This window comes from Acanthochromis polyacanthus, chromosome 17 (assembly GCF_021347895.1).
Source record: "Acanthochromis polyacanthus isolate Apoly-LR-REF ecotype Palm Island chromosome 17, KAUST_Apoly_ChrSc, whole genome shotgun sequence".
Taxonomy (NCBI): Eukaryota; Metazoa; Chordata; class Actinopteri; family Pomacentridae; genus Acanthochromis; species Acanthochromis polyacanthus.
This window is the reverse complement of record NC_067129.1, coordinates 3,102,576-3,126,242: the sequence shown is the minus strand read 5'-3', so window position 1 is coordinate 3,126,242 and position 23,667 is coordinate 3,102,576. Positions and strand designations below refer to the sequence as shown.

Below are 23,667 nucleotides of genomic sequence, written 5' to 3'. Positions count from 1 at the left end.
GAAATAAGACAGAAAGACAGAACATCGAGGCCAGCAGGGAATTACTAAAAGCCTGGATATGCAAAATGTTCACAAAGTGTTTCACTTAGTCACTGAAAAGAACTCAGCTAAGGATATGAGACGAGCTGAGGAAGGATGTTACAGAACTTCAAAGTCCTGACAGCAAATATTCAAACACATCTTGTATTTAGTTTGGACAACAAGAGGCCTCATATGATATTTAGCCTCTCAGAAATGTATAATTTAATGGCACTTTTGGCAGGAAACACATCAAAACACACACAGAAAGACCAAATATAAGAGTCTAGTGCAGGGGCGTCAAACATGTGGGACCGCTTTGTAAAGAGTAAAAATAATAAATTTGTAAAACTGCAAATTTAAAATAATTTCTTCACCTTGATAAGTTGTTTTAATCATAAAGTGCAATACTATATTGCTCATTGTTCTTTTGTGTCTCACTTTTGTAATATTTTGCCTTGTTTTTGTTGTTTTTTTTAGTCTGACTTTATTCGTTTGTCTCATGTTTTTGTCGTTCTGATTCTCATTTTTGTCGTGTGATTCCTTTTTGTCTCGCTTGTGTTTTCTGTTGTCTTTTTTTTGCCATTTTTTGTTTTGCTTTATCTGTTATTTTGTGAGTTGTTTGATGTTTTTTTGTCTTACTTGTGTAGTTTGACTATTTTTTTGTTGTTCTGTTTCTTTTTTTGTCATTTTTTGTCTTCTTGTCTTGTTTTTGTTCACTTTTTGAAATTTTGTAAGTTTTCAGTGAAATTTTTTTTGCCTCTTTTTTTGTTTTGTTTTGTGTCATTTGTCTCATTTTTTTGTCAAATTATTTCTCTATTTTGTCTTTTGTTCCTTATATTTGTCATTTTTGTCTTTTTTGTTTTTGTCTTTTTTGTCCTGTTTTAGTTGTCTCATGTTTTTGCCATTTTGTTTCTTTTTTTGTCATTTTTGTCTCATTTGTGTGATTTTTTTTTTTTTTGTCTTTTTTGTCCATTTTTTTCACTTGTTTGCTTCGTTTCGTGTCATTTGTCTCATTTTGTTTCTCTATTATGCTGTGATTTTCCTGCTCTGGCCCACTTAGGATCAAATTGGGCTGAATGTGGCCCCTGAACTAAAATGAGTTTGACACCCCTGGTTCAGTGTATGAATATGTGTGTAGTATACATGCGGTAATCAGGGTGTCCATCTCAACCACCGTACCTATCGCTCTGGATACCGACAGGCTGCCGTTGACCCTCCATGTGCCGAACCAGATCACACAACCTCCCAGAGCTTCGATCCTCTTCTTCTCATCCTGCAAACACACGGCGATAGTCATAATCTCGGCAAATGACTCAGTGCTGCACTTCACCTGCCTTTGCTGTGCACTTTAAAATGACAGTTCACTCCAAATGAGTAACACCGGTTCTGTTTTTGGACTGAAAATGTGAAGCACACACTTAAAAAACAGCAGGAAGCACGCCGGGACACAACAATGAAGGATGTTACGCCACGCTGTTAGCTGTTTGTGGTAGTAGTGAGAAATAATGTTGAATGCTTCTTCTAGTGATGCAGAATTTAGGACAAAACAGCGACACTACACACAGTTTGGAAGGAGTTTGGTTTGTGGAAATTAATAGCTGTACATCTTCTAGGAATGGTTGAAAATTTTGTGAAAAGGGGGAGTATACTGCTCTTTTATTTGGCTTAGCTGAGCACAAATATTAGAAATGGGACCTCTAAATGTCACTAATTAACAGTTTGCACCTCATTTGTTTCATTCATTCAAAAACAAAAAACAAATACAGAATAACGTTTTGCAGTTTAGCTGGAGATTACGTGCCAGAATATTTTTTTTGGCTGCGACCAGTGATTTTCTGGCGCCTTCGTCTGTTGCCTGGCAACTACTCCGAGCCAAAAAACATTTTGCCACATTCCCCTCGGTAAAATGTCAAATTTTTACACTTCGCTTCTTTTTGCTGATTAAACCACAGCTTTAATAAACACTAACTGTTGCGTTACATAATACAGGTGCAGATATGGTTCATTTAAACCTTAGGAATTAAAATGCAACAACATATAAAGACACAGGTTTTTTGTTGTTTTCGTTTTGTTGAGCTGCAAAGAGTTCCTCATCATTCCAACTTCCATGCACGTACAGCGATGGTTCATGCTGGTTAAGTATGCATTGACCTGCAAAGACCCATCTGCTTCATGTGTATTTATTACTCCACCAAGGAACGTGTTGGAGTTGTATGACGATCGGCGTATGTTTGTCTGTTTGTCTGTCTGTGTGTAACATTACTCAAAGACAGACTAAAGGATTTGGATGAAATTTTCAGGGAAGGTCAGAAATGACAAAAGGACCAAGTGATTAGATTTTGGCAGTGATGCGGCTTATAGTCTGGATCCACGGATTTGTTAAAGGTTTCTGTATCATTGTGAGATAGCATCACTGTAACCATGACAACAAGTGAACACTACATGATCCTACTACAAATCCACCGCTGAGGACCACAAATGTTTATAAAACTGTAACTGTGAATAATTCCTACTTTTTGAAGAACATTTTAATAGTTTGAAGACATTTTAAAGTCATTTTGGACCAATTTTTAGTCATTTTTTGACCCTTCTCAGTCATCCTAGACGATAAACTCATTTTGGACAGATTTTGAACGGTTGAGGATTTTTTGAGCTGGTTCTGGACAAATTTGAGTTATTTCTAGTCATTTTGCACATCTTTCAGGTCATTTTTGACAACTTTTGACAACATACTTATTTTATGAGGTCAAATTTGAGTAATTTTGGATATGTTTTTCTTGTTAGTCATTTTTGGAACCCTTCTGTCGTCCTAGATGTTTAACTCATTTTGGACAGATTGTCAACAGCAAAAGAGGATTTTTTTGAGCAAGTTCTGGACAAATTTCTAATAATTTTGGACAAATGTGGAGATTTGTTAAAGATTTCCGTATCATTGTGAGATAGCAGCACGGTGTCACTGTAACCATGACAACAAGTGAACACTACATGATCACATGATTGTGATCCTACTACAAATCCACCACTGAGGACTTATCAGGACTTATCCGTCAGAAAACATACAAGCAACAACTGATTATATTGTGGGGGTGTTGTCGGGTTCCTCTGACAGTTGAATTAATGTCCGGTTATGTTGTTCTCGCCTTGTTGCTGAAGCTAAAAGTAATAATACTTTGTAATCAAGTGTGGGATGCTTCATCTCAAGCGTACGTTCCAACACGGTTCGATGCACCAACATATAAAGTGACCTGTTTTTTGGACCAGCTGCAAAGAATTTATCATCCATATTCATTAATTTGTTTATTTTATTGACTTTTATGCAAATACAGGGATTGTTTATCATGTCAGTTAAGCATGCATTCAGTCTCAGTGACAGAAGATGTGTGCGTCTCACCTCTCTGTCTGGTTTGTGTGGTTTCATCAGCTCCACCACCTGCCCTCTCCTGACCAGAATGACCTGAGAGTCGCCCAGCCAGGCCACGTACAACGTCCGACCCCGGAGGAACGTCACCACGCCTGTTGTGCCACAACGCAGGCTCTGCCAAACACACACATGTGCTACAATACTTAGCAGACAGCAACACGACACTTCAACCGTGTTCCTGTTTTACTGCATCGTCATAATATATTCTAGTAAATTACAACATTTTAGTTAGCCTGGTGGATTGTTCCTTCACACTCTTCTAGTACTCCGTGTTGCCTACTGTGAATAAAGTAAGGGGGTTCGTTGTTGGCGGTTACCTCTCGTGAAGCCTTCTTCACGAAGCATTCGTCTGTGAGTCTGAAGGCTCTGTAGAGCGCCTCGCTGGGGTCCTGGCTGAACGATTCCTGTCGAACTAAGTTGACGTGCAGATGGTTGGCAGCGTAAACGGCAGCATCCACCCCACCATGACCGTCGAACACAGCAAAGAAGGCTTGTTCTTCCTGATCCTATGGAACAGACCAGAGACAATCAAAAAGAAATATAGACATGATAAAAGGGATCATTAAATACATGCAAAACGGTGACTTATTGTACTGACTGTAGGAGAGTGAATTACAAAACAAACCCATCTCACCTCTAGACAACAATCTTTCTGTCTCAACCAAGCAACAGTGGGTGAAGGCACTTAAAGAATCTATTTTGTGAAGACTTTTTTTTTTTAGCCTTTTTGGGCTTTATTATATCCTTGATGGTCTGAAAACAAGGTCAAAGTGGCATCTGTGTAGATTCACATAATTTAGTTCCATACAACAGCTCTGCCATTGGTTTTACTTTTACAAAGTTTTGTCTGTAGTCATGGCAATCCTAAGTGCTTCAGCAGAAGACAACTGGACTTCTTTTTTGGTTGTTGAAGACGTTTCACCTCTCGTCTAAGTGGATTCCTCAGTTACACACTTGTCTGAAGGCAGCAGTTATCATATTCTCGACAAAGAAGGCAGATTGTTCGATAGAGGAAGGAAGGAACTGGAACACCCATCCAAACAGAGGAGCAGGTTTACAACACCATTTATCAGGTACTTCCTGAGATCCCTCCTCAGACAGTTTTACCACTAGTGACACCTTGAATCGTCCCTTTCATGGAGGTTTCACAGTTATTCACAACCCAAGACACATGAGTCTTGCATTTTAAAAACAAATACCTGGGATTCTTCAACAGTTAGAAGGTAGAAGCCTCTTAAAGTAAGCTGAAACACCTTCAAGAACCACAAAGAGATGTTCTGTTACCTTCTATAGAAGCAGTTAAGAAGGTCAGAGACTGGTGCCCAGATAACGGAACTGGGCGACCCATGAACAGCCCTCGCTATAGTCCCTGACGTAGTGGCCTGGGTTCGATTCCAGCTCTTGGTCCTTTGCTGCAGGTCTTCACCCAATTCTTCTCCCTACTTTCCTGTCTGCCTCTTTACTAACCTGTCTAATAAAGCCAAGAAAATAACTTAAAAAAGGTCAGAGGACTTTCAAGGGCAAACGGTCCTTTGAACCCTGCAGCTATGTCATACAAGCCTCATCTTAAAGGCCTCTAGATACTCCTCAACTAGTTTAGCCTCTGTTGCCGGTTCAAGTTCAGATCTTATTTTTGAAGATCATGATTTTTTTTGGTACGTGTCTTGTAAATGATGTGGTACCATCGGTTGTTTGGTTTGCTATTATAATGATGAATCTCTGCATATACACTAAACTGTTTGTATTGATTACTCTGCCAAGCAGTGCGGCGGAGTTACGTGACGATCGGCGTATGTTTCTCCGTCTGTTAATCTGTCTGTGTACAGCATTACTCAAAAACGGACAAACAGATTTGGATGAAATTGTCAGGGACGGTCAGAAAAGACACAAGGACCAAGTGGTTAGATGTTGGCAGTGATGCAGCTTATCGTCTGGATCCACGGATTTGTTAAAGATTTCTGTATCATTGCCAGATAGCAGCATGGCATCACTGTAACCATGACAACAAGTAGTTCACTGCCTGCTGATGATCACATGATTGTGATCCTACTACAAATCAATCACTGAGGACTTATCGGGACTTATCCATCAGAAATGATCCAAGGAACAACTGATTAAATTGTAGGGGTGTTTCTGAGTCCCATCACTTCCTGTCGTCCGCTACATATTTAGGTCACGTGATTCGGTATCCGTACATAACGTGCACATGCATAACACACGCCTGGGCTTAGCGCATGGTCATTCTTAATCGGAAATCATACAAAGACTAAGCAGTCTTAGCGGAGTACTGCTCTCTGAGGACTTTTCTTGTTTGCATTACTCCAAAAACAGCTTTGTGTAGCAGCTGACTGCATTTCTTGTCACATTGTTGTAGCTTTGTTGCCAAAAGTGGTAATACTTTAAAATACTTGTGTATGAGCTGCATCATCTTAAGTATATTTCCCACATGTTTTAATATTGTTTTGGCGCTTCTTCTATTAGCTCATGCATGGTTTTTGGCTGACTACAACAGAACACTTTACTCAAACTTTACCCTGATGCAGAACTCCTGCTAATTGCTAATTTGGTCAGCTCTTAATGAGGAGAGGAAGTCCTGCTTGCATAAAAGCATCTTTACATCTCAGTAGAGGAATCCTGCGTCCGACTGTCTGAGTGGATGTCTTGTATCATCTGGGAGGAATCAATATTAATGAGCAGCATCTCAGATGAGAATGGATTTGGGAAACTGCAGCATGTTGTTGCTTCTCATAAGTTATGTATCTTGAGCTCAGGTGTTCCCCCTGAAGCCAGACGCTGTTTGTGTTTTGCTAATAGTTCGTCTGCAGTGTACTTCTACTTCTAAGATGAGAATGGGGCCCTGGCATTCAAGGAAACTTATGGTATTTGCCAAGAATGATCAATAGATTGATTAGAAAATGAGCAGAATTAAAGTTACTGGAGATTGTGAAGCCAAAGTTTTCAAATATGAAGTAAAGTTAGCAAATCTTTACGAATAACTTACAACAGATGAGTGACATTTTGTTAATGTTTCTGCAGTTTCCATCTTTTTCTGAAATGGTGTTTGGAGGAGCAACATTTATGAATAATTTTGTTTGGCTTGACATTTATTTAAAAATGTTCCGGAAGGAGACAAGACCTTTTCCGAACAACAAATGTTCAGAAATCTGTTCAAACGGCACTTCACATTCGGTGCTCAAACAGCTTCTTTGCTGTACCAACCTGAACGTTGAACAGCGTGTTGAAGTCGGGGATGATGACGTGCTTGTCCTCCATCTTGCGCCTCATGTTCTTGATGGCGTGGATGGACGTCTCGTAGTACGGCTGTGGACGGCGGTGGAACGGCAGCTCCTTCATCCAGAGGCAGCACATCTCGAAGAGGCTGTTGAACACCAGCCGGGCGAGTTTCACAGATTCCAACTCTAACAGACGAACACAAACAGAGAACCAATCAGTCTCTCTGCGTCCTGTTTGGCTCGTTTGGTTTCCTAAGGTCGCCTTTTAGTCTTGTTGTTGGTGAAACAGTGAAGGGTCATTGAGCGTTCAGACTTCCAGGATGGAGAGACGACAAATTTCTTAATTTCTTCACTATATTTTTAGCATCAAACAAAACCGTTGTAGTTCTAAAACATGGCTCTTAAAGCTGTCAGAAGGATAGTGGCTGTCACTCTTACAGTGGGTTTAAACCTGAGAAATTAGAGTATCCCCTAAAGAATCCAGCCTTGTAACATAAACATACTTAAATTTATGTTAATCTATTTACTCCATATGTCTAGTTTACAGCAGAACCTTTGTACTCTGGTATAATGTTTAATATATTTGGCTGCACAGCACTTTGGTGAGACAAAATGAAGTCAGAGGTTAATGCTGCTTCATGCGTGTTTTTACATATTCGTCAACCTCAATATAACCAACCACTATTCAATTATTCTGGTGCTTTTCATAATAAAGGTAGAAATAAATAACAGAATCAGAATGGAAATAGCTGCACTATTTGCGCACTCTATCATGACCTTAATTTCATTTGTAGACCTGCTACTTTTGTTGTCGTACTTTTACTACAAAAAGCCTTTTCTCTTGCTGCCTTATTTTAGTCCGTTTAAGAAGATATACAGTCGGGTGACAAATTAAAGTAAAAGCTTGAATCCTTCACCCCTACAGTGAGAAAATCTGGTGGCTCTTTTTTACTGTAGGGGGCATGCTTGGGTTCAGTTGTCCCTTTTGAGGGAAGCAAATCGATACAGCTCCATGCTATGTTCGCTATCCTGAGAGAGAGATCATTAAAACCCCAAATAAAGGAAATGCCTTTTGGAATCATGGTGTTTGCACTGAAGCTGTTGGAAGCATATGAACGCCCAATGCCTTACTTAATGTTGGCTTTCCTTTAATTTGTCTGTATATATAAATATCTTGACCCAAAAACATGCAGAGGAAATTATTTTCTTTCAGCTCCGGGTGTCTCCTGTAGATCTTCCTCTCACACTGCATTTTTCTGCTGTGTCAAAAATCAGAATTGTAAAACTCTTAAAGCTTCACCCTTGTGGACAGAAAACCCCGGGGGCCTGTTTTACTTTTTCAGAAAGGCAAATATAAGAAGCAGTCAGTGGAATGAGTTAGTGGAGCCGAAGCGAAGCCCATCAGCGGCATCAGCGCTCCGACCACGACGTCGGCCGAGAGAGTCTGACCTACTAATGCTCGCTGCAGGTATAATAGTCTCTCCTGTGTTTGCTTCTCGCTGTCGCTCTGCTCTCCAAATATGGACTCAGAGAGACCAGCCTGTCCCATTTCCTGCCTTCACTCCACCTTTTAAAAGTACATCAAACCCAGCGTCCCAGTACTAAACTGCACTTTGCCCTCGTCTCTCTCCAAATGGAGACGCTTCGGAGCTGCGTCTGGCATGGAGGGCTGCTCATAACACCTTGCAAATAGCCGAAGAAAACAGCAGAGTGCAGTGAAGCAGCATCAAACAGGATGCGATCGGCCGTTACACAACGCAAGAACTTTGAGAAAACACACACACAGACAGACACACAACAGTCAGAGCTTCAAGCCTGTCGAAGCAGAAACATGTGGCACAGGTCTACTTCAGCGCACCATGCGTTAGTCCAGCATATGTTTCTGTCCTTAATAAAGCAAGATAACCAGAGGAGGCTGCAGCACGATGTGAGGGAACAGAGCGGTGCGCCGTGTTTTTAATTAATTCACTCTACAAATTCAGTGTCTGGCTTTCAGTTTATGATGGTGAGTCAAAATAAATTATAATTCATGATTCACAGAGGAGATTCTTCCTCTGCATTTGGCCTCGCTCGAGGGACACGGCTGGCAGTATTTTATATTTTTGTTATTGTGAACAAATTTATGCCTCTGCTCCTGATGCAGAGCCATGGTTTGTACTCTGCATTGAGTGCCTGTGAAACTAAAAGCATTTATGATTTATTTTAGACTCATCACCTGGATGAAAAAGATTGGAAGTGTAGGTGTTTCTCACATTGACTGGCAGTGGACCTAAAGAGCGGTGATCCCTGACATGATCTTTAAAATCAGGTCACAAATACAGACATTCAGTTATAACCTGTGGAAACCCAAAACCTGGTAGTGGGTTTAAAAGGTATGTTATCTTTTAAAAACTTCCCAAAATTACACGATTTTTCAGAGCCAGGCACAGTGTAAACAAAAAGAATTGTCAATTTCTGCAGCTCAAGCGAGTAACCATTATTGCCGTAACCATTACCAGCAGTCACATGACCAAAAAAAAGTGATTTTTCTACTGAATTGAACTAATTTTGAACATAAAATAACAACATATCTATAGCAGGTACAGACTCCATTCTTTCTACCATTAGTAACATCTGTGGGAACTTATTCCATTTATTTTTTCCCATTTTTGCATCATAACTTTGTTATCCTGCACAACAGACATACTTGAGTTCTCTCTACTTCCAGCCATAGTTATGTTGTTCCCATAGAGCTGCAGGACTTTACGTTAAAGTGAAAAATGAGCCCATAGTGTATTAAAATGTGGCAGAAAATCCGTGGGTTTCCAATATGGCCGACTTCCTGTTTGGTTTTGGATGTATTTGCCAGAGGCTTTTTTGTGCGTCCTGATGTGCTACAGATGTGTACCAAATTTCATAGCTGTAGGTGAAACGTGGTTCGGGGGCTGAATTTTTATAATATTGCAAGAGGCGCTAATGAGCCATTTTGCCATTCCCCCAAAATCTAACACTTTTGAGGTGTTTTAAGGTACTTTTAGGGCCTCAAAAATGGATTTCTTTCGTCTGAAATAGAAGTATAAGACCGTTGGTGCTCAGACCCTAACAGTAAGTGAAGCTTTATCAGATGTTGACTGCTGAGTACATTCTGTTTGCTGATGTATTATCTGCAGATTTCTTCACCCAGAATAGATCAGACATAGCTCGGTGACCATGTTAATGTAAATCTGGTGGTGTTGGTGGTGGTGGTAGTATATCCCGGCTCCCAGCTGTGAGCGGTGCTTTGAAGTCGACTCTCTGCCCTCTAGCGGTCAAACACCACTTGATGCAGGTTTGCGGGGGAGAACTGGGACAAAGCCCTGGTGGTTACATGCCTGCGTATATGTGTGGGATGAAGCGAGAGAGAGACCTAATTTGTGTGAGGGAGCGGTCTCGTGGGCTCCCCGAGGACTCACGTGGTAACGGGTCGGCTCCATCTTCCACGGTTTTGTTGAGGTGGTGGATGGAGAGGTCGGTCTGCAGGATGCTGTCTGCAGTGGCCCGGGCCAGGGCAGCAGCCAGGGAGCAGGGGCAGTTACTGTGGAGGGCAAAGACGACACGGTTATGAATGGGTCAGAGAGAAGAATCATCTTACTGTAATCCTCTGTGGACAGCGCCCATCATTCATCCAGTGTGCTTGACTGACAGCAGGATCTAGGTTGAACAGAAAATGCATTCAGGGATGATAACAGTAGGTCACCGGTGTCGACGTGTTGGATGGAACAAACAGAACACTGGTGGCTTCACTATTCTTAGAGCCTTTACACAAACAAGTTCTGGCAGATAGTTTTAGCTCATCACAGGTGTCAGTACTGGCACAATTATCTTTTTTTTTAGTGCTGTCAAACGATTAAAAAATTTAATCTGATTAATCACATGGCTGCTGTGGATTAATTTCGATTAATCACGATTACATATGATTCATTTTTATCTATAATAACTGTGTTTCAAACAGAATCAAGAATATAGGGAATATATATGTATATATTCCCTATATACAGTCATTGAAAAACTGATCAGACCACCCTTGTTTTCTTCAATTTCTTGTTCATTTTAATGCCTGGTACCACTAAAGGTCCATTTCTTTGGACGAATATAATGAAAACAGCAAAAATAGCGCACAACAGTTTGATTTCAGAGCTGATATCAGACATTTTTCATGGTTTTCTTCATAATAACCCAAATAGCTTCAGTTCTTCCATCAGTAGCTGTGGCATTGTTCTGCTAAAAACAGCTTTTATGATTCCATGTTTTCTTTTCTGTCTGTTTTAGTCCCATGATCCACACAGGAGTTAATACTGATTCATAACCATTGTTTCTGATGACTGCAGCGTCTTGGCATGCTCTCCACCAGATTCTGACATTGTCCTGCTGTTACAGCAGCCCAGTTCCAGATTGTGTTTCAGGTTAATCTGTGGCAGCCTTCTAGCTTAGCTGCTAGCCGTTAGCGTAGCCCTAGCCACTATGAGAGAAGCTAATTTATCGGTTTGTGTTTCTTGTTCAGTTTTCTCTGCTTGAGAGTAATTTCTGAGACCACAGAGGGACAACAGGCAGAGAGGAGGCTGCATTAGACCCAAAGTAGCTCATTTATCAATCACTGATCAATAAAATACCAATTCTGATAATAGGAAAAATGCTAAATATCTGCTACAATAATCAGTCTATGTCTAATGCTAATAATGGATATCTGGAACTTCTGGAAGTCTTGGTGTCAAAATTTATGAAGAATTTGTTGAAATGCCTCTATTTATGTTTTCTATATGTTTAAACAAAACAGCTTTTTCAACATTTACCCTTCAGGCAGTGACTTACAGAAGGACAAACAACACAAACAAGACTAGCCTAGATTTCTGGCTGTTCCATATATTTGTGCCCTGAAATGGGACCAGACAGCTACAGCTAGTAGACGTGTCTGCAAAGCACCAGCATAGCAGCATGTTTTGTGCTTCCTACAGCTAGCATGGTGAAATTTGAATATCTGTAGATTTATTTTATAGCATCTTGCATGCAAGTGGAAATTTTGGCATAAGAAAGTCCACAGGAGGATAGCCACACCAAAGCTGAAAACAGGGCTGTTTCAATACAAATAATATCCCTGGGAAAAGATTACTTGACTTGCACCCATACATGAGGCCTTTAATCACTGCACGCTACATTATGAACTTTAAACTGTTCTGATTTTAACGTGGGCCTCAGATACCATATGTGAGCCAGCATCTGCCTTGGAGAACGCTAAAATGATCAAACACAGAGCTGTGTTCAGTGCAGCAGCGCATCACAACATCTGGCCAGATGTGTGCGAGCTGGAGGAGGTGCGCTGTTCTTAAGGTTAACAGGAGTTGGGGAGGAGGAAGAGGAGGAGGAGGAGGAGGAAGAGGGGGTCGTTTGAAGGACTGAAGGCTCGCTGTACATGAGTCACCAACATAACTAGGCCACCTCCAGATGCAGGTAACCATGGTAACCCAGCGTCTGAATGTTCTCCATCACACTCAAATTAAGTTTAAAATAAACCCGAACTGAGCCGATGCTAGCTTTACGGGTTCTTAATGAAGGAGTGAGGGCAAAGGTTCACTTCAGCGCCGTGAAAAAAGCGAATGAAAGAGCTGTCAGATTCTTTATTTCTTATATCTGTCCTGGACTAATGTGATCTGATGATCTGCAGCCAGTTACACCTCAAACCCTTTATACGACTGCATGTACACTACCGTTCAAAAGTTTGGGATCACTTAGAAATGCACTTATTTTTGAAAGAAAAGCAGTTTTTTTCAGTGAATATACCATTAAATGAATGATAAATCCAGTGTAGACATTGTTAACGTGGTGAATGACTATTCTATCTGGAAATTTTTAATGGAATATCTCCATAGGGGTACAGAGGAACATTTTCAGCAACCATCACTCCTGTGTTCTAATGCTACATTGTGTTAGCTAATGGTGTTGAAAGGCTCATTGATGATCAGAAAACCCTTGTGCAGTTATGTTAGCACATGGATAAAAGTGGGAGTTTTCATAGAAAACATGAAATTGTCTGGGTGACCCCAAACTTTAGAACATTAATGCACAGAAGAGTAAACTTCAGGAAGGAGCGATGTGGAGTTTTGATTTTGGTTTCATGGTTTGTTCACGAAGACATTAAAAAACTGGCAAGTTTAAAGGTAAGCAGGTCACAATCAAGTTTCAGATCAGGAGACAATACCTGAGTCTGTGCATTAATTTGACAACATGGAGAAGACAAGAAGACTGTAGAGTACTGTGCTAATACTCAGACATGCAATATGTAGCTTTTGCTGCTTAATCAGTGTGTTAAAGTGGCGGCATTATGTGCTTCAGACATCGGTCATTTTTAATATTAATGCTCCTCTCTGTTTAAATCAGACAAAACCACCCCAGTGATGGAAAGACAAAAGGTTAGAACATCCAGTGATATAAAATGCTGCATAATAATGCATAAATAAACAAAAGACTGACTCTAAACTAACAGAAAGTTCCCCAATAGTCTAGTTTCCTTATGATTTCACTAAAAGTTCTATTTGTGATGGTAATGTGTCCAACTACAGAAAATTGAATTAATTTTACTTAATTACTGGGCAATCTGTTGCCACATTTTAGTAATTATTTTAATGTTTAGGTCACCCTCTGCATATGAATTTACGGGAACGCATCCATACTCCTAATAACACCACTAATGCAAATATCCTGTTGAAACTGAAAAATCTCCAAATCAAATGACTTCACATGACAGAAAAGTGTTCATCTAAATGTTTCCCCACTTCTTAACAATGATCTAATCCATTCAAACCCTCAGTAATCACTGCTGTTCATTGCTTCTTCAGATTGTTAGGCCACACTCAGCTGTGATTTTCCTCAGAGCACCACGTATTTTAACATACAGTTCATACTGGTTCATACTAATTGAAAATGTAGCAGCGGGTCCAATGAATCGTCAGGGTTCTCTCTGTTGGACACTAGAAACACAGTAGTCTTTGCACTGCATTTAATTTCCCCCTAACAAATGAGCTGGGGATGGCTGAGTACAACGCAGGGACATATTGTACAATTAAATACTCTGAATTCAGTGCGAAAGGGCCTCTGTGGCTCGTATGTCAAATAGCAGGAATTTAATCAATGAAAACTCAAGCCAACAGCAGCCAGCCTCAACATCTCTGATGAATCCAGCTCTGCTCTCGCTAGCAGAGAAATGAGCTCATTTTCATGTAGCATCCGAACGCTTGTTAACTGATGCAGACGGACATGTGGCCTTTTCCACAAAGATGAGAGAAGAAGTAATTAAAACGTTCGCCGCCACCGTCGCTGTGTCCCAAAACAATTATATTTACTGTGAAGTGACAGAGCAGTAATTACGACGAGGGCAACGGCGGTAGGAGGTCGGGTGACCTTATTATAGAGGCACAAAGTCCGAAGCTGAGAGGTCAGCTGAACTTATTTTAGACGCACAGTCTGAAATGGAGGAGGTCAGGGTGGATGATCGGGTCAGCAAAACATCTGACTTCAATGTAGGCGACTGCTGTTAGTTTCCTGTTTACATCCAGCACTTTAATATTGTTTTAATGTATGACCACAACAGTTCTATAACCTTGACATCTTGTCCTCTAACCTTACAAACAAGCACTTCTATTTCCCTCAACCCAACCAACTTGTTTCTGTGCATCATAAAACTGTGGTCTTTGATGCACCAACAAACTATATTTTGGTCCATCGACCGTATATAACAGCACCCAGCTGTCTCTCAAAGCAGTTACACCTTTAATTAGGCACAAATTTTTTGAATTATATAAAAATTCATCCACTGAACGGTTGTCGTGAGAGTAAAAACTACCTATAGAGACCAAAACTGTTTTTTGTACCAGGCTGTAAGCATGTTTATTTGCCTTGTAAAGTTGGCATTTTAACATGAGGCACTATGAGGATGGACTCACTTCTCACTTTTGAGGAACTGCACTTTGACATTGCCTTCATTTTTCAGCTCCAAAGGTTGCTGCTTGGTATAGACAAATACCCATTAAATAGGGGGTGAGTTGCACACTGGTCTATTTATCTGTTCACCTGCGTATTCAAGAATTAAATCTTTTTTACCTACATAATCTTGTTTTATAGTGTCTGCTGTAGTACATGCTTTATTATTAGTTGGCATTTTCAAGTTGGGGAGACTTCTGTAAATGAACCAACACAGAGATGGTGTTGTAGTTCCCACATCTCAACAACTTGTAGTGTGAATATTAAAAAGTCCAGTACGGCTTGGATTATTTCAACTCATCCCTCTCGGTGTATGAAAATGTTGTCCAGGAAAGTTTTTGTTGTGAGATCCAGCAGCTAGTTGAGCTCTATTATGGCAGTTATTTATTTGTCTTGCACCTATGGAACTGTAGTTACTTTAAGTCACACATTATTATAAGGTAGCTTTCTACAGAAGGTATGAGGTAGCGCCAGTATTTACATGATGGTTCAACCTCTGGGTTCCCTTTGTGGTGTAAGATCCAACAGCATTGACCTCGATGTCAAACTATCCATCCATCCATTCATCCATCCACCCGTCCGTCTGTCCACCCGTCAGTCCATCCATCCATCCATCCATCCATCCATCCATCCATCCATCCATCCATCCATCCATCCATCCATCCATCCATCCATCCATCCATCCATCCATCCATCCATCCATCCATCCATCCACCCGTCCATCCATTCTCTTCCGCTTATCCGGGCCCGGATTGCCGAGGTGTTCCCAGGCTAGACGAGATACATAATCCCTCCAGTGAGTTCTGAGTCTACCCGGGGTCTCCTCCCAGGTGGATGTGTTTGGAAAAACTCCAAAGGAAGTCCGAATCAGATGTCCAAACCACCTCAACTAACGCGAAGGAACAGCAGCTGTACTCCGAGCTCCGTCCGCATGTCCGAGCTTCTCACCCTATCTCTAAGGCTGAGCCCAGACACCCTATGGAGGAAGCTCATTTCAGACGCTTGTATCCATGATCTCATTCATTTGGTCACTACCAAGAGCCCATGACTATAGGTGAGAGTTGGAATGTAGATGGATGGTAAATCGAGAGCTTCACCTTGTGACTCAGCTCCTTCTTCACCATGACGGTTTGATACAACGCCCACATTACTGCTGACGCCACACCAATCCGGCTGCCCATCTCATGCTCCATTTTTCCATCAGTCATGAACAAGATCCTGAGATATTTGAACTCCTTTGCTTGGGGAAGCAACAAGATGTCAAACTAAACAAAGACAAATAGTAGATACTGGCCATAACTCCAATTCTGTGAACATGAAACAGAATCATAGATGTTATGTTAACCTATATGGTGATTTTTGCATTGTTCTTGGTAGTTTTAGTGTATTACTCAGCAAGGATATTAAGAGAGTTGAAAGCAATGGTCTTCTCCAAGTTTAATCAATCCCTCTATGAATGTAACCAACCAGTGTCGAGACTCAGGCTGCACTTTTTCAGGGTCGTTCAGTGAGTATTTGCTCTGAGAGAGGTTCTCCAGGGTCAGTTTTCTTAGTTCTACACAATCAAACAGTCTGAAAGTTCCTGCAGTGGAAAACAGTTTAGAATTTCATGTACATTCCTCTTTTGTGCCGATAATTGCTGCTCTATTCATCCGCTAGCCATGCTAATTGAGTCCAATTAAGATGTAAGTGAATGTTTGTGGCGCTGGCTTCCACCTGTGCAGGGCTGGTGTTTAATTGTGCTGTATTCAGAGAGATTTTTCCTTCAACTGAAAGCTTGTTGTGTCATTATGTCCACATTTAATATTAGCATGTTACAAGCTTTTTAAGTGGCTTCAAATTTATGTATTGGCTGTATTTCTGTTTTAATTGAAAATACTGTCGGCACAGACACATGCAAACCTCCACACACAACCTCAACTTTGTTCCTCAGTAAAGTTTCCTCACAGAACCTCTGGACTCTCGGTGATTACACAGTCTCTTCAGTAGTTTGCTGTGATCATCCTCTCAGAAGTCTTCTCATGTTTGTGTTAGAGTTTGTTGTTTATTGGAGGATCAGACTCTCAGAGCTGATCTCCTACCAGAGGATAAGAAATCAGATTCCCCCTCAAAGCATTTAATATCATCTTGTCCTGGCCCCATCCAGTTACGTTGATAAGTTTAAATCCTTTTACTTTTTTTCATGGATGAAGTGGTTTTTATTAGAGCTGCTGATGAGTCGATAATGCTTTTCTTGGTCACGCATGACAGAAAACTGAATATTATGAGGTTTTAGACTGTTGGACAGGCTTCTGAAAACAAATTTCTGAGCACTGACGATATTCTACGGGCATTTTTTCAAAAAACTAATCATGAAATTATTCAAGTATGAAAATAATTGTTCGTTGTAGCTCTGGTTTATTTACACTGTCACCGGGGTGAAATAGATTTGTGGCTTTGTATTGCGATTGGTGCAGGAGTATAAATGAAGCACACATGTGGACAACACTGGTGTGTGTTTGCTCACATGCAGCCCAGAGGTTAAAATGATTTAGCTGAAGTTGAAGTGAGAAGTTTGTCAAGCAGTTTGTCAAGCAGTTAGGGATTTTTATGGTTCAAGTACAGCTCAGTTGTTTGTTGTGTAATGGACATGTTTGATCAAACCAGGAAGTGTTTTTCCCTGAAGTTAGCCAAAGGGCAGGTTTGTAAAATTAAACAACTGCTGAATGCTTTAATGAATAATCCCTTTGTTGAATTTTCATAACTTTCCAGGTGGCGCTATTGAGCCATTTTACCACATATGTGAGTCCCGTAAAATATCTTTTTTTTTTTGTCTGGTTGCTGATGCGTTTCTTCCATCCGACAAAGAAAATATAATAATTCCTTGCATTCCAATAGGATCCTAATTATGGTGATATTTTAGGCAGCATCAGAAATAAGTACAATCAAAAGTCTCACCTGGATCAACACGACTGTACTGAAATCTCACAGAATTACATCAGCAGCTGCCACGCCGCTTCAGACTGGAATAATCTTAAACATATATCTTGTTAGTACACCATGTAGACATTCATCCATGCAGTTAGAGGTCTACTAGAGCCTTTCTTTGCTTCTACTGTTGTCAACGCCATGTAATGCTTCCCCTTTCATACTTGCAGTCATTCTCTGCTCCTGCCTCTCCTTTCTCTTCCTTTCGCTCTCTCACTATATTATAGCGTCGGAGAAAGTTGAAACACGACGAAATGTTCCCTTCTCCATGGCAACCACAGAAACTGCAAATAACTCCACTGACGATCATCTCACCGATATTGTGAAATGTATTAAAAAGGCAACGTATTACTCCTTTTCACCAAAACGTATCCAGACTGTGATGTGTTTTCTATCCACTGGCTTGAATCTCATGACCTTTACATCGATAAAGAGACACAGTTTACACTTTATATTTGTCTTATTGGTCACTTTCCCTCCTCAGATTTACAACGAGCATCGACGTTTAACTCTGGCAGTAGACTGACCTTTACATAGTGAGGTTTAATGTCGATCCGCTGTTAACGTTCGCCTTTCAATTAGTTGGAACTGTGATCTTTAACTAAGTGCTTTAGAGGCTTAATATATTTAATTTCTCTGACATTAATACCAGACTGTGGCTGACATATACAGGCATCTCCTGGGGTTTGTATCAGTAATATTCTGCTAACTCCAGCTCATGCTACGACTGACAATGTGTTTTTGGAGAATGTGTGGAAAATTAGGAAGTAATTGGCACACGACACATCTGGGGTTGAGTATCCATCCAAACCACACAAACTGGTTTTGCTTTTCGTTGTTTTGTTTTTTTTGCCTTTCTTTAGTTTATTACATCAAGCATATCTTACTCATTTTCATTTATTCAAAGAGTCTACCTGAGACTGCAGGGGTGGGTGGTGAGTTCAGTTATTGGTCCCATATTTGCAAATAATGTTTAAACCTTTATCAATGTGGACATCACAGTACACATCTGTTTCATTTCATAGAACGTCCCAAGCAACCATAAGTTAGGCGGGTCAGTATATAATTGTGGGACTTTTTGTATCACAGTTGACATTTTTGCTGTTTTCAGTCCTAAAACCAACATGGCCGCCTATAACCAAACACCACATGGCATTTTAGAGAAAGATTCTTCTAAATGTTATATATACAACTGAGTGAAAAGGAAATTGAAAGACATTTCTAAAGATATTGTAGTAAACCTGTTGACTATTTTATATCAAATAACTCAGAAAGCCTTGGAGTCTTTCCAGTCTTTTCTTCAGGAGGAAATGACATCATGTGGAGCAGGTCGTGTGATCTGGAATTAACACACTTCCTGGAGAGGTGTTTTTGGAACGGGGAACTTAGTGGAAAGTAATATAATTTGTTGTTTTCCATCTAAAATTTGATATATTGCCAAAAAAGAAATATCTGTCATGGTTATCTCAACTTAATAAAAACAACACAATCAAATATCCCAAGAACTTCAAAAGCCCTTCAATTATATATTGACCAGGACAATTTTCTTTTCATTTTCAACAAGTCTTATGTCAACTTTTATTGTTTCTCATCATTTTGGATCATTTGTGTGTCTTTGGGACAATTTTCAAGTCATTTAGGGCAAATTTCATGTCATTCTGAACTAATTTTCTGTAATTATGAATCATTTTCAAGTCATTTTGGACAATTTTCGAGTGATTTTGGACAAGTTCTGAGTCATTTTGGACAATTTTCTTGTCTGTTAAGTTTTATGGCAACTTGGATCTTTTCTCGTCATTTTGGATCATTTTTGTGTCTTTGGGATACATTTCAAGTCATTTAGGACAAATTTCATATTATTCTGTTATGTGTTATGTTGTGTTATGGACAAATTCTCCATAACATAACATGAGAAACATTTTTTTTTTTACTTTAAATAAAAATGTGTGCAAGATTTATCCCACGGATGTCTAAACTCCTTCAGTTATACATTGACTCAGGCCTAGAAGTCTTGACTTTCATTCAAGTGTGGTTGCCAGGATCTACAGTGTGGTGGTCTGCAGGAATCTGACATAAAGCACATCCCAGTGGTTGTTCTTCTAATTTGAATCTTTCCAAGCAAAGACAGAAAAGCACTTTGTTTGAACTAGTAGTCGAGGCTGTTTTAGCCACATGCTAAGCTTAAAATCGAGACTTATAAGAGCATTTTATCCTCATAGTTCCCCTGGAATAACCGTTTCCATTCAAGCAAAAATAAATGGCCTGCTGTTAAGAGGTTAATTTGTATTTTCGCAGTTTTCATTCTACCTACATTATGATTGGATCCCAACATGCAATGCTGGCAGCCTTTTGAGAAAACACGGGACATTAGAGGTCAAGAAAATAGCCAGAAAACTCCTCTGGGGGGTGCAGGGTGAGGCGACACTAACATGGTGTTTCATTTCACAGTAGCGGGCATCCTCTCACCTCCAGAGTCTGCATGAAGACGTGTGTGGTACCACTGAACACTTCTACAGCCAATAAACAGAGAAAAGCTGAGGTTTTCCCCCACAGCTGCATGTTAGCCTCCCGCGGCGCTGCTGCCTGTGGGCTTCATCAATAAACACTTAGAAAAAGGCAAGTAGAAAATGTACGAACACAGAAGTGCAGGTTGAGCTCACATCTCTTCCTTCCTCAAAATAAGATCTTTCATCATGTTTGCAACGTGAGATAATTTCCTTTTTGACATGTTTCAAAACAAACAACATGCTTGCAACGTCAGTGAGTGACAATCGTTTGTTTTGCTGCCGCTGTTTGTGATCTCATGAAGAAGAAGTGGTGCCACGCTGTATTATTTTACACTTATTCTGGAGCTTGTCGTTTCTGTGTAGTTGTTTGGAAAACTGCTGTTCAGTCATTGTAGAGGTGGGAAAAGAACGATGGTCCAGTCTGCTTCCAGCTGCGTTTCTAAATGACCGTTTACATCCACTCTGATGTAGCAGATTCTTTTCTCAAACTGGGTCAAGGTCTGGAGACGTGAGGAACAGAGGAGTTAAAGCGTGGCCCCATAAGCAGGAACCATTATAGCCTCCTGGGTGAAGCTCTCCTTGAGAAGGTGGCCGTTGTATTGGTGGAATATCTCGATGTCACTCTAGAGATGTACAGAATATATAAATATCACAGAATATACCGACACTGACAAGACAAACTGAGTAAAAATCTGACGGCAAAGTCACTACCTGACCTATAGATAGATAGTAAATATTTCCCAACTCCCATCTCAATGGTTTATTTTTTTAGCTTTGTAGTTTTAGTAGCAGTATTTGAACTGAGCCACACATTTACTTTAAACACAAAACAAGAAGTTAGTCTTTCTTTAGTGAAATAATTTCCTATTCAAGTCAAAGTAGAGAAGCTTTATCAGGAAGCAGCTGTGCAGTAAAATGATTTGTGTGACTAATATGATGATATATGACATAAATTGATTAATACTGATTATTAGAGGGTCAGCAGTGTTTCAGCGATGTGAGGAGAATCTAGTTTTGTACGTTCCTTCCAGTCCGTGTTTTTATTCTTTATGTTTTGACGTTATAGAATAACGAATTATAGAATAATTCAACCTCACTGGGCCTTAAAAAGTTCTTATTGTCATTTAAAAGAAAGAAATTAAATGACAGTTATCAATCCTCCAGCAAAAAACAGCAAATATCACATAAAAACAAACACATCTCGCAACAAAAACAGCAGAAGAACATTAATGTATGTAAAAAACGAAGTACCACCACATATACATGTAACTCAAACCCTCTACTTCACATATTTTCATTCACTTCATCACAGTTAAGCAGAAACATCCTACCAACCTTCAGCTTCAGTCAACATCACCAAATACTTTTAATGTTGTTCTAGCTGCTTGCAGCATTTTCCTCCTGAATCAAATTAAGTTTGGGTTGATTAATATTCAAGGACTCTGCCCTGGAGCCTTTAAAAACACATTTATCCAAACACAATAATCAGATTTATGATAAATCACCCATTACCACCTGAAAAAAACAGCACAGCTTGATTGAATTAAGTGTTCTGTTAACCTGAAAAGATGTTGATTCAGATTCCTAAAGGCAAAAAATGCATCAAACTAAATGAAATCACCTTCAAAGTTTAGAGAAGAACCGGCTGACGAACAGGTCAAGAACAGAAGAGGAATCAAAGGAGGAAGAAGATAAACGTTTTAGATTTACCTAACGAGTTTAAATATTAGGGTTAGGACTCTACAGTGTTATTTGATGTACAAATTTACTTGATTCATTTAAATATCAAAGGTAAGACCCTGTAATATTAGACACACTAGAAAAACTGTAAAAAAAAAAAAAAGTGAAACTCTGGCAGCAAGGATGCCCGAATACTGTAACGTTCAACAACTGTGAATAGTGGCAAGTATTTATAAAATAATTACATTTTTAGATGATTTAAATGCAGTTACACTGTGGAACGAGTGAATTACAAAAATAAAATGACAATTTTCAAGATATTATTTGTATTAAAACAAAACTGGAAAAATCTGTAAAATAACCATTTTTAAAAATTATTTTCCATTTTTCCGTCTTAAATATACCTATTTTTTTATTTTTCAAATAATGACAGATATGTGTAAATAATGACATTTTTACTGATTTAATAACAATAAAAAATATAATTTTATGATCGATTGCTGCAGAAAAAAATTTCAAACATTATAATAAAAATATGATTGTAGCCTGTTGTTCTACAGTTGACATGTCATTTTTAATTTATTTTTTTTCTGTGATTTTACTAGATATTATTTTATTCTAACAAGACTGAAAAAATCTGTAAAATAACAATTTTTAAAAATGATTTACCATTTTTCCATCCTAAATATACATGATTTTTCTTTCATATAATGTCAGATGTGTCAATCATTTTATTATGAATGATTATAATAATTACAATATAATAGACTTTTACTGATTTAAAAATTACTGAAGTAAAAATTTTGTAATTTTATGGTCAATAAAAATGACAGTTTTAACCTGTATCTTATGATTAACATCTAAATTAAAATAATTTTTCTGTAATTTTACTACTTTACAGGAAAAAAAACCAAAATAACAGTAAATTGTTCAAAAATATTAGCTAAAAACTGTTTTGAAAAATATAATTTACCAACGTTTAACGTGCCAAATTAAGTTAAATGCAATTTAACAGTTAATGAACCAAACATTGTTTTGTTTTAATATTTTTTTAAATAATGTTTTAATGCAGAATCTGTAAATGTAAATGTCGTGGAGCAGACATTAAATACATGGACTTCAGCACAGTACTCGAGTAAATGTACTTAGTTACTTTCCACCTCGGTTTACTAGATTACAACTCCTGCTCTGATAATTACCAGACGACTACAGCGTGAGGAGAAGATGGAGACGAGCTGTTTGGGTTCCTTCACCTCCTCCTCTCCTCCATGTTTCCATTCATAGAAACCTACTACACTCTCCTCCCCTCTCCTCCTCCACCACGGCGTCCCGGTGGGGGGAGGATGCTGCGCCGGGCCGCTCCGATTGGCCGCCGGCCGCGCTGATAGGACGTGACGCACCAATGGCGGCTCCCCGTGGCTCGTGCATCACAGTGAGGTCATGTGGAGCGGAGGAGGATTAAAGGGAGCTTAATCTCAGTTCAAACCATCACACTGCACCGACACGACCGACTGCACGGCTGATGGTTTTGCTGCTTCTACTGGTTCTACTGGCTCTACTGGGCTCCAGAATCATAAACCCACAGCAGTGCTTTTTAAAAAAAATAATTTCAATCTGCTCTATTTTACAGCTCGTTTCTGAACCAATAAGACACACATGAGACCAAACATTCAGCTGTGTTTCATGTGTCTGAGGTGTTCGGTGTGTTTTCTGGATTGTGTCCTCAGAGCTCTTTGTAGAGGAGCACAATCATCCTGACCACATTTTATTTGTCCAAATAAACAAACTGTCGGGTTTGAGACGCAAAAGAGGCCGAAAGAAAACAAAAGCTGGAGTCATAGTGTTGAAA

General features: G+C 39.5%; 1 protein-coding gene across 1 annotated transcript in view; it reads right to left on the bottom strand.

Moving 5' to 3' along the window:
- ppm1e (protein phosphatase, Mg2+/Mn2+ dependent, 1E) overlaps window positions 1-23,667 on the bottom strand; it is a 69,696-nt gene that overhangs the window by 8,829 nt on the left and 37,200 nt on the right. Inside the window, exons 3-7 of the mRNA XM_022194339.2 lie at window positions 10,107-10,228; window positions 6,662-6,861; window positions 3,760-3,948; window positions 3,413-3,556; window positions 1,201-1,294 (exon numbers count right to left, since the gene is read on the bottom strand). Of these exons, the coding sequence (XP_022050031.1) occupies window positions 1,201-1,294; window positions 3,413-3,556; window positions 3,760-3,948; window positions 6,662-6,861; window positions 10,107-10,228 (749 nt within the window). The remainder of the gene's footprint in view (window positions 1-1,200; window positions 1,295-3,412; window positions 3,557-3,759; window positions 3,949-6,661; window positions 6,862-10,106; window positions 10,229-23,667) is intronic.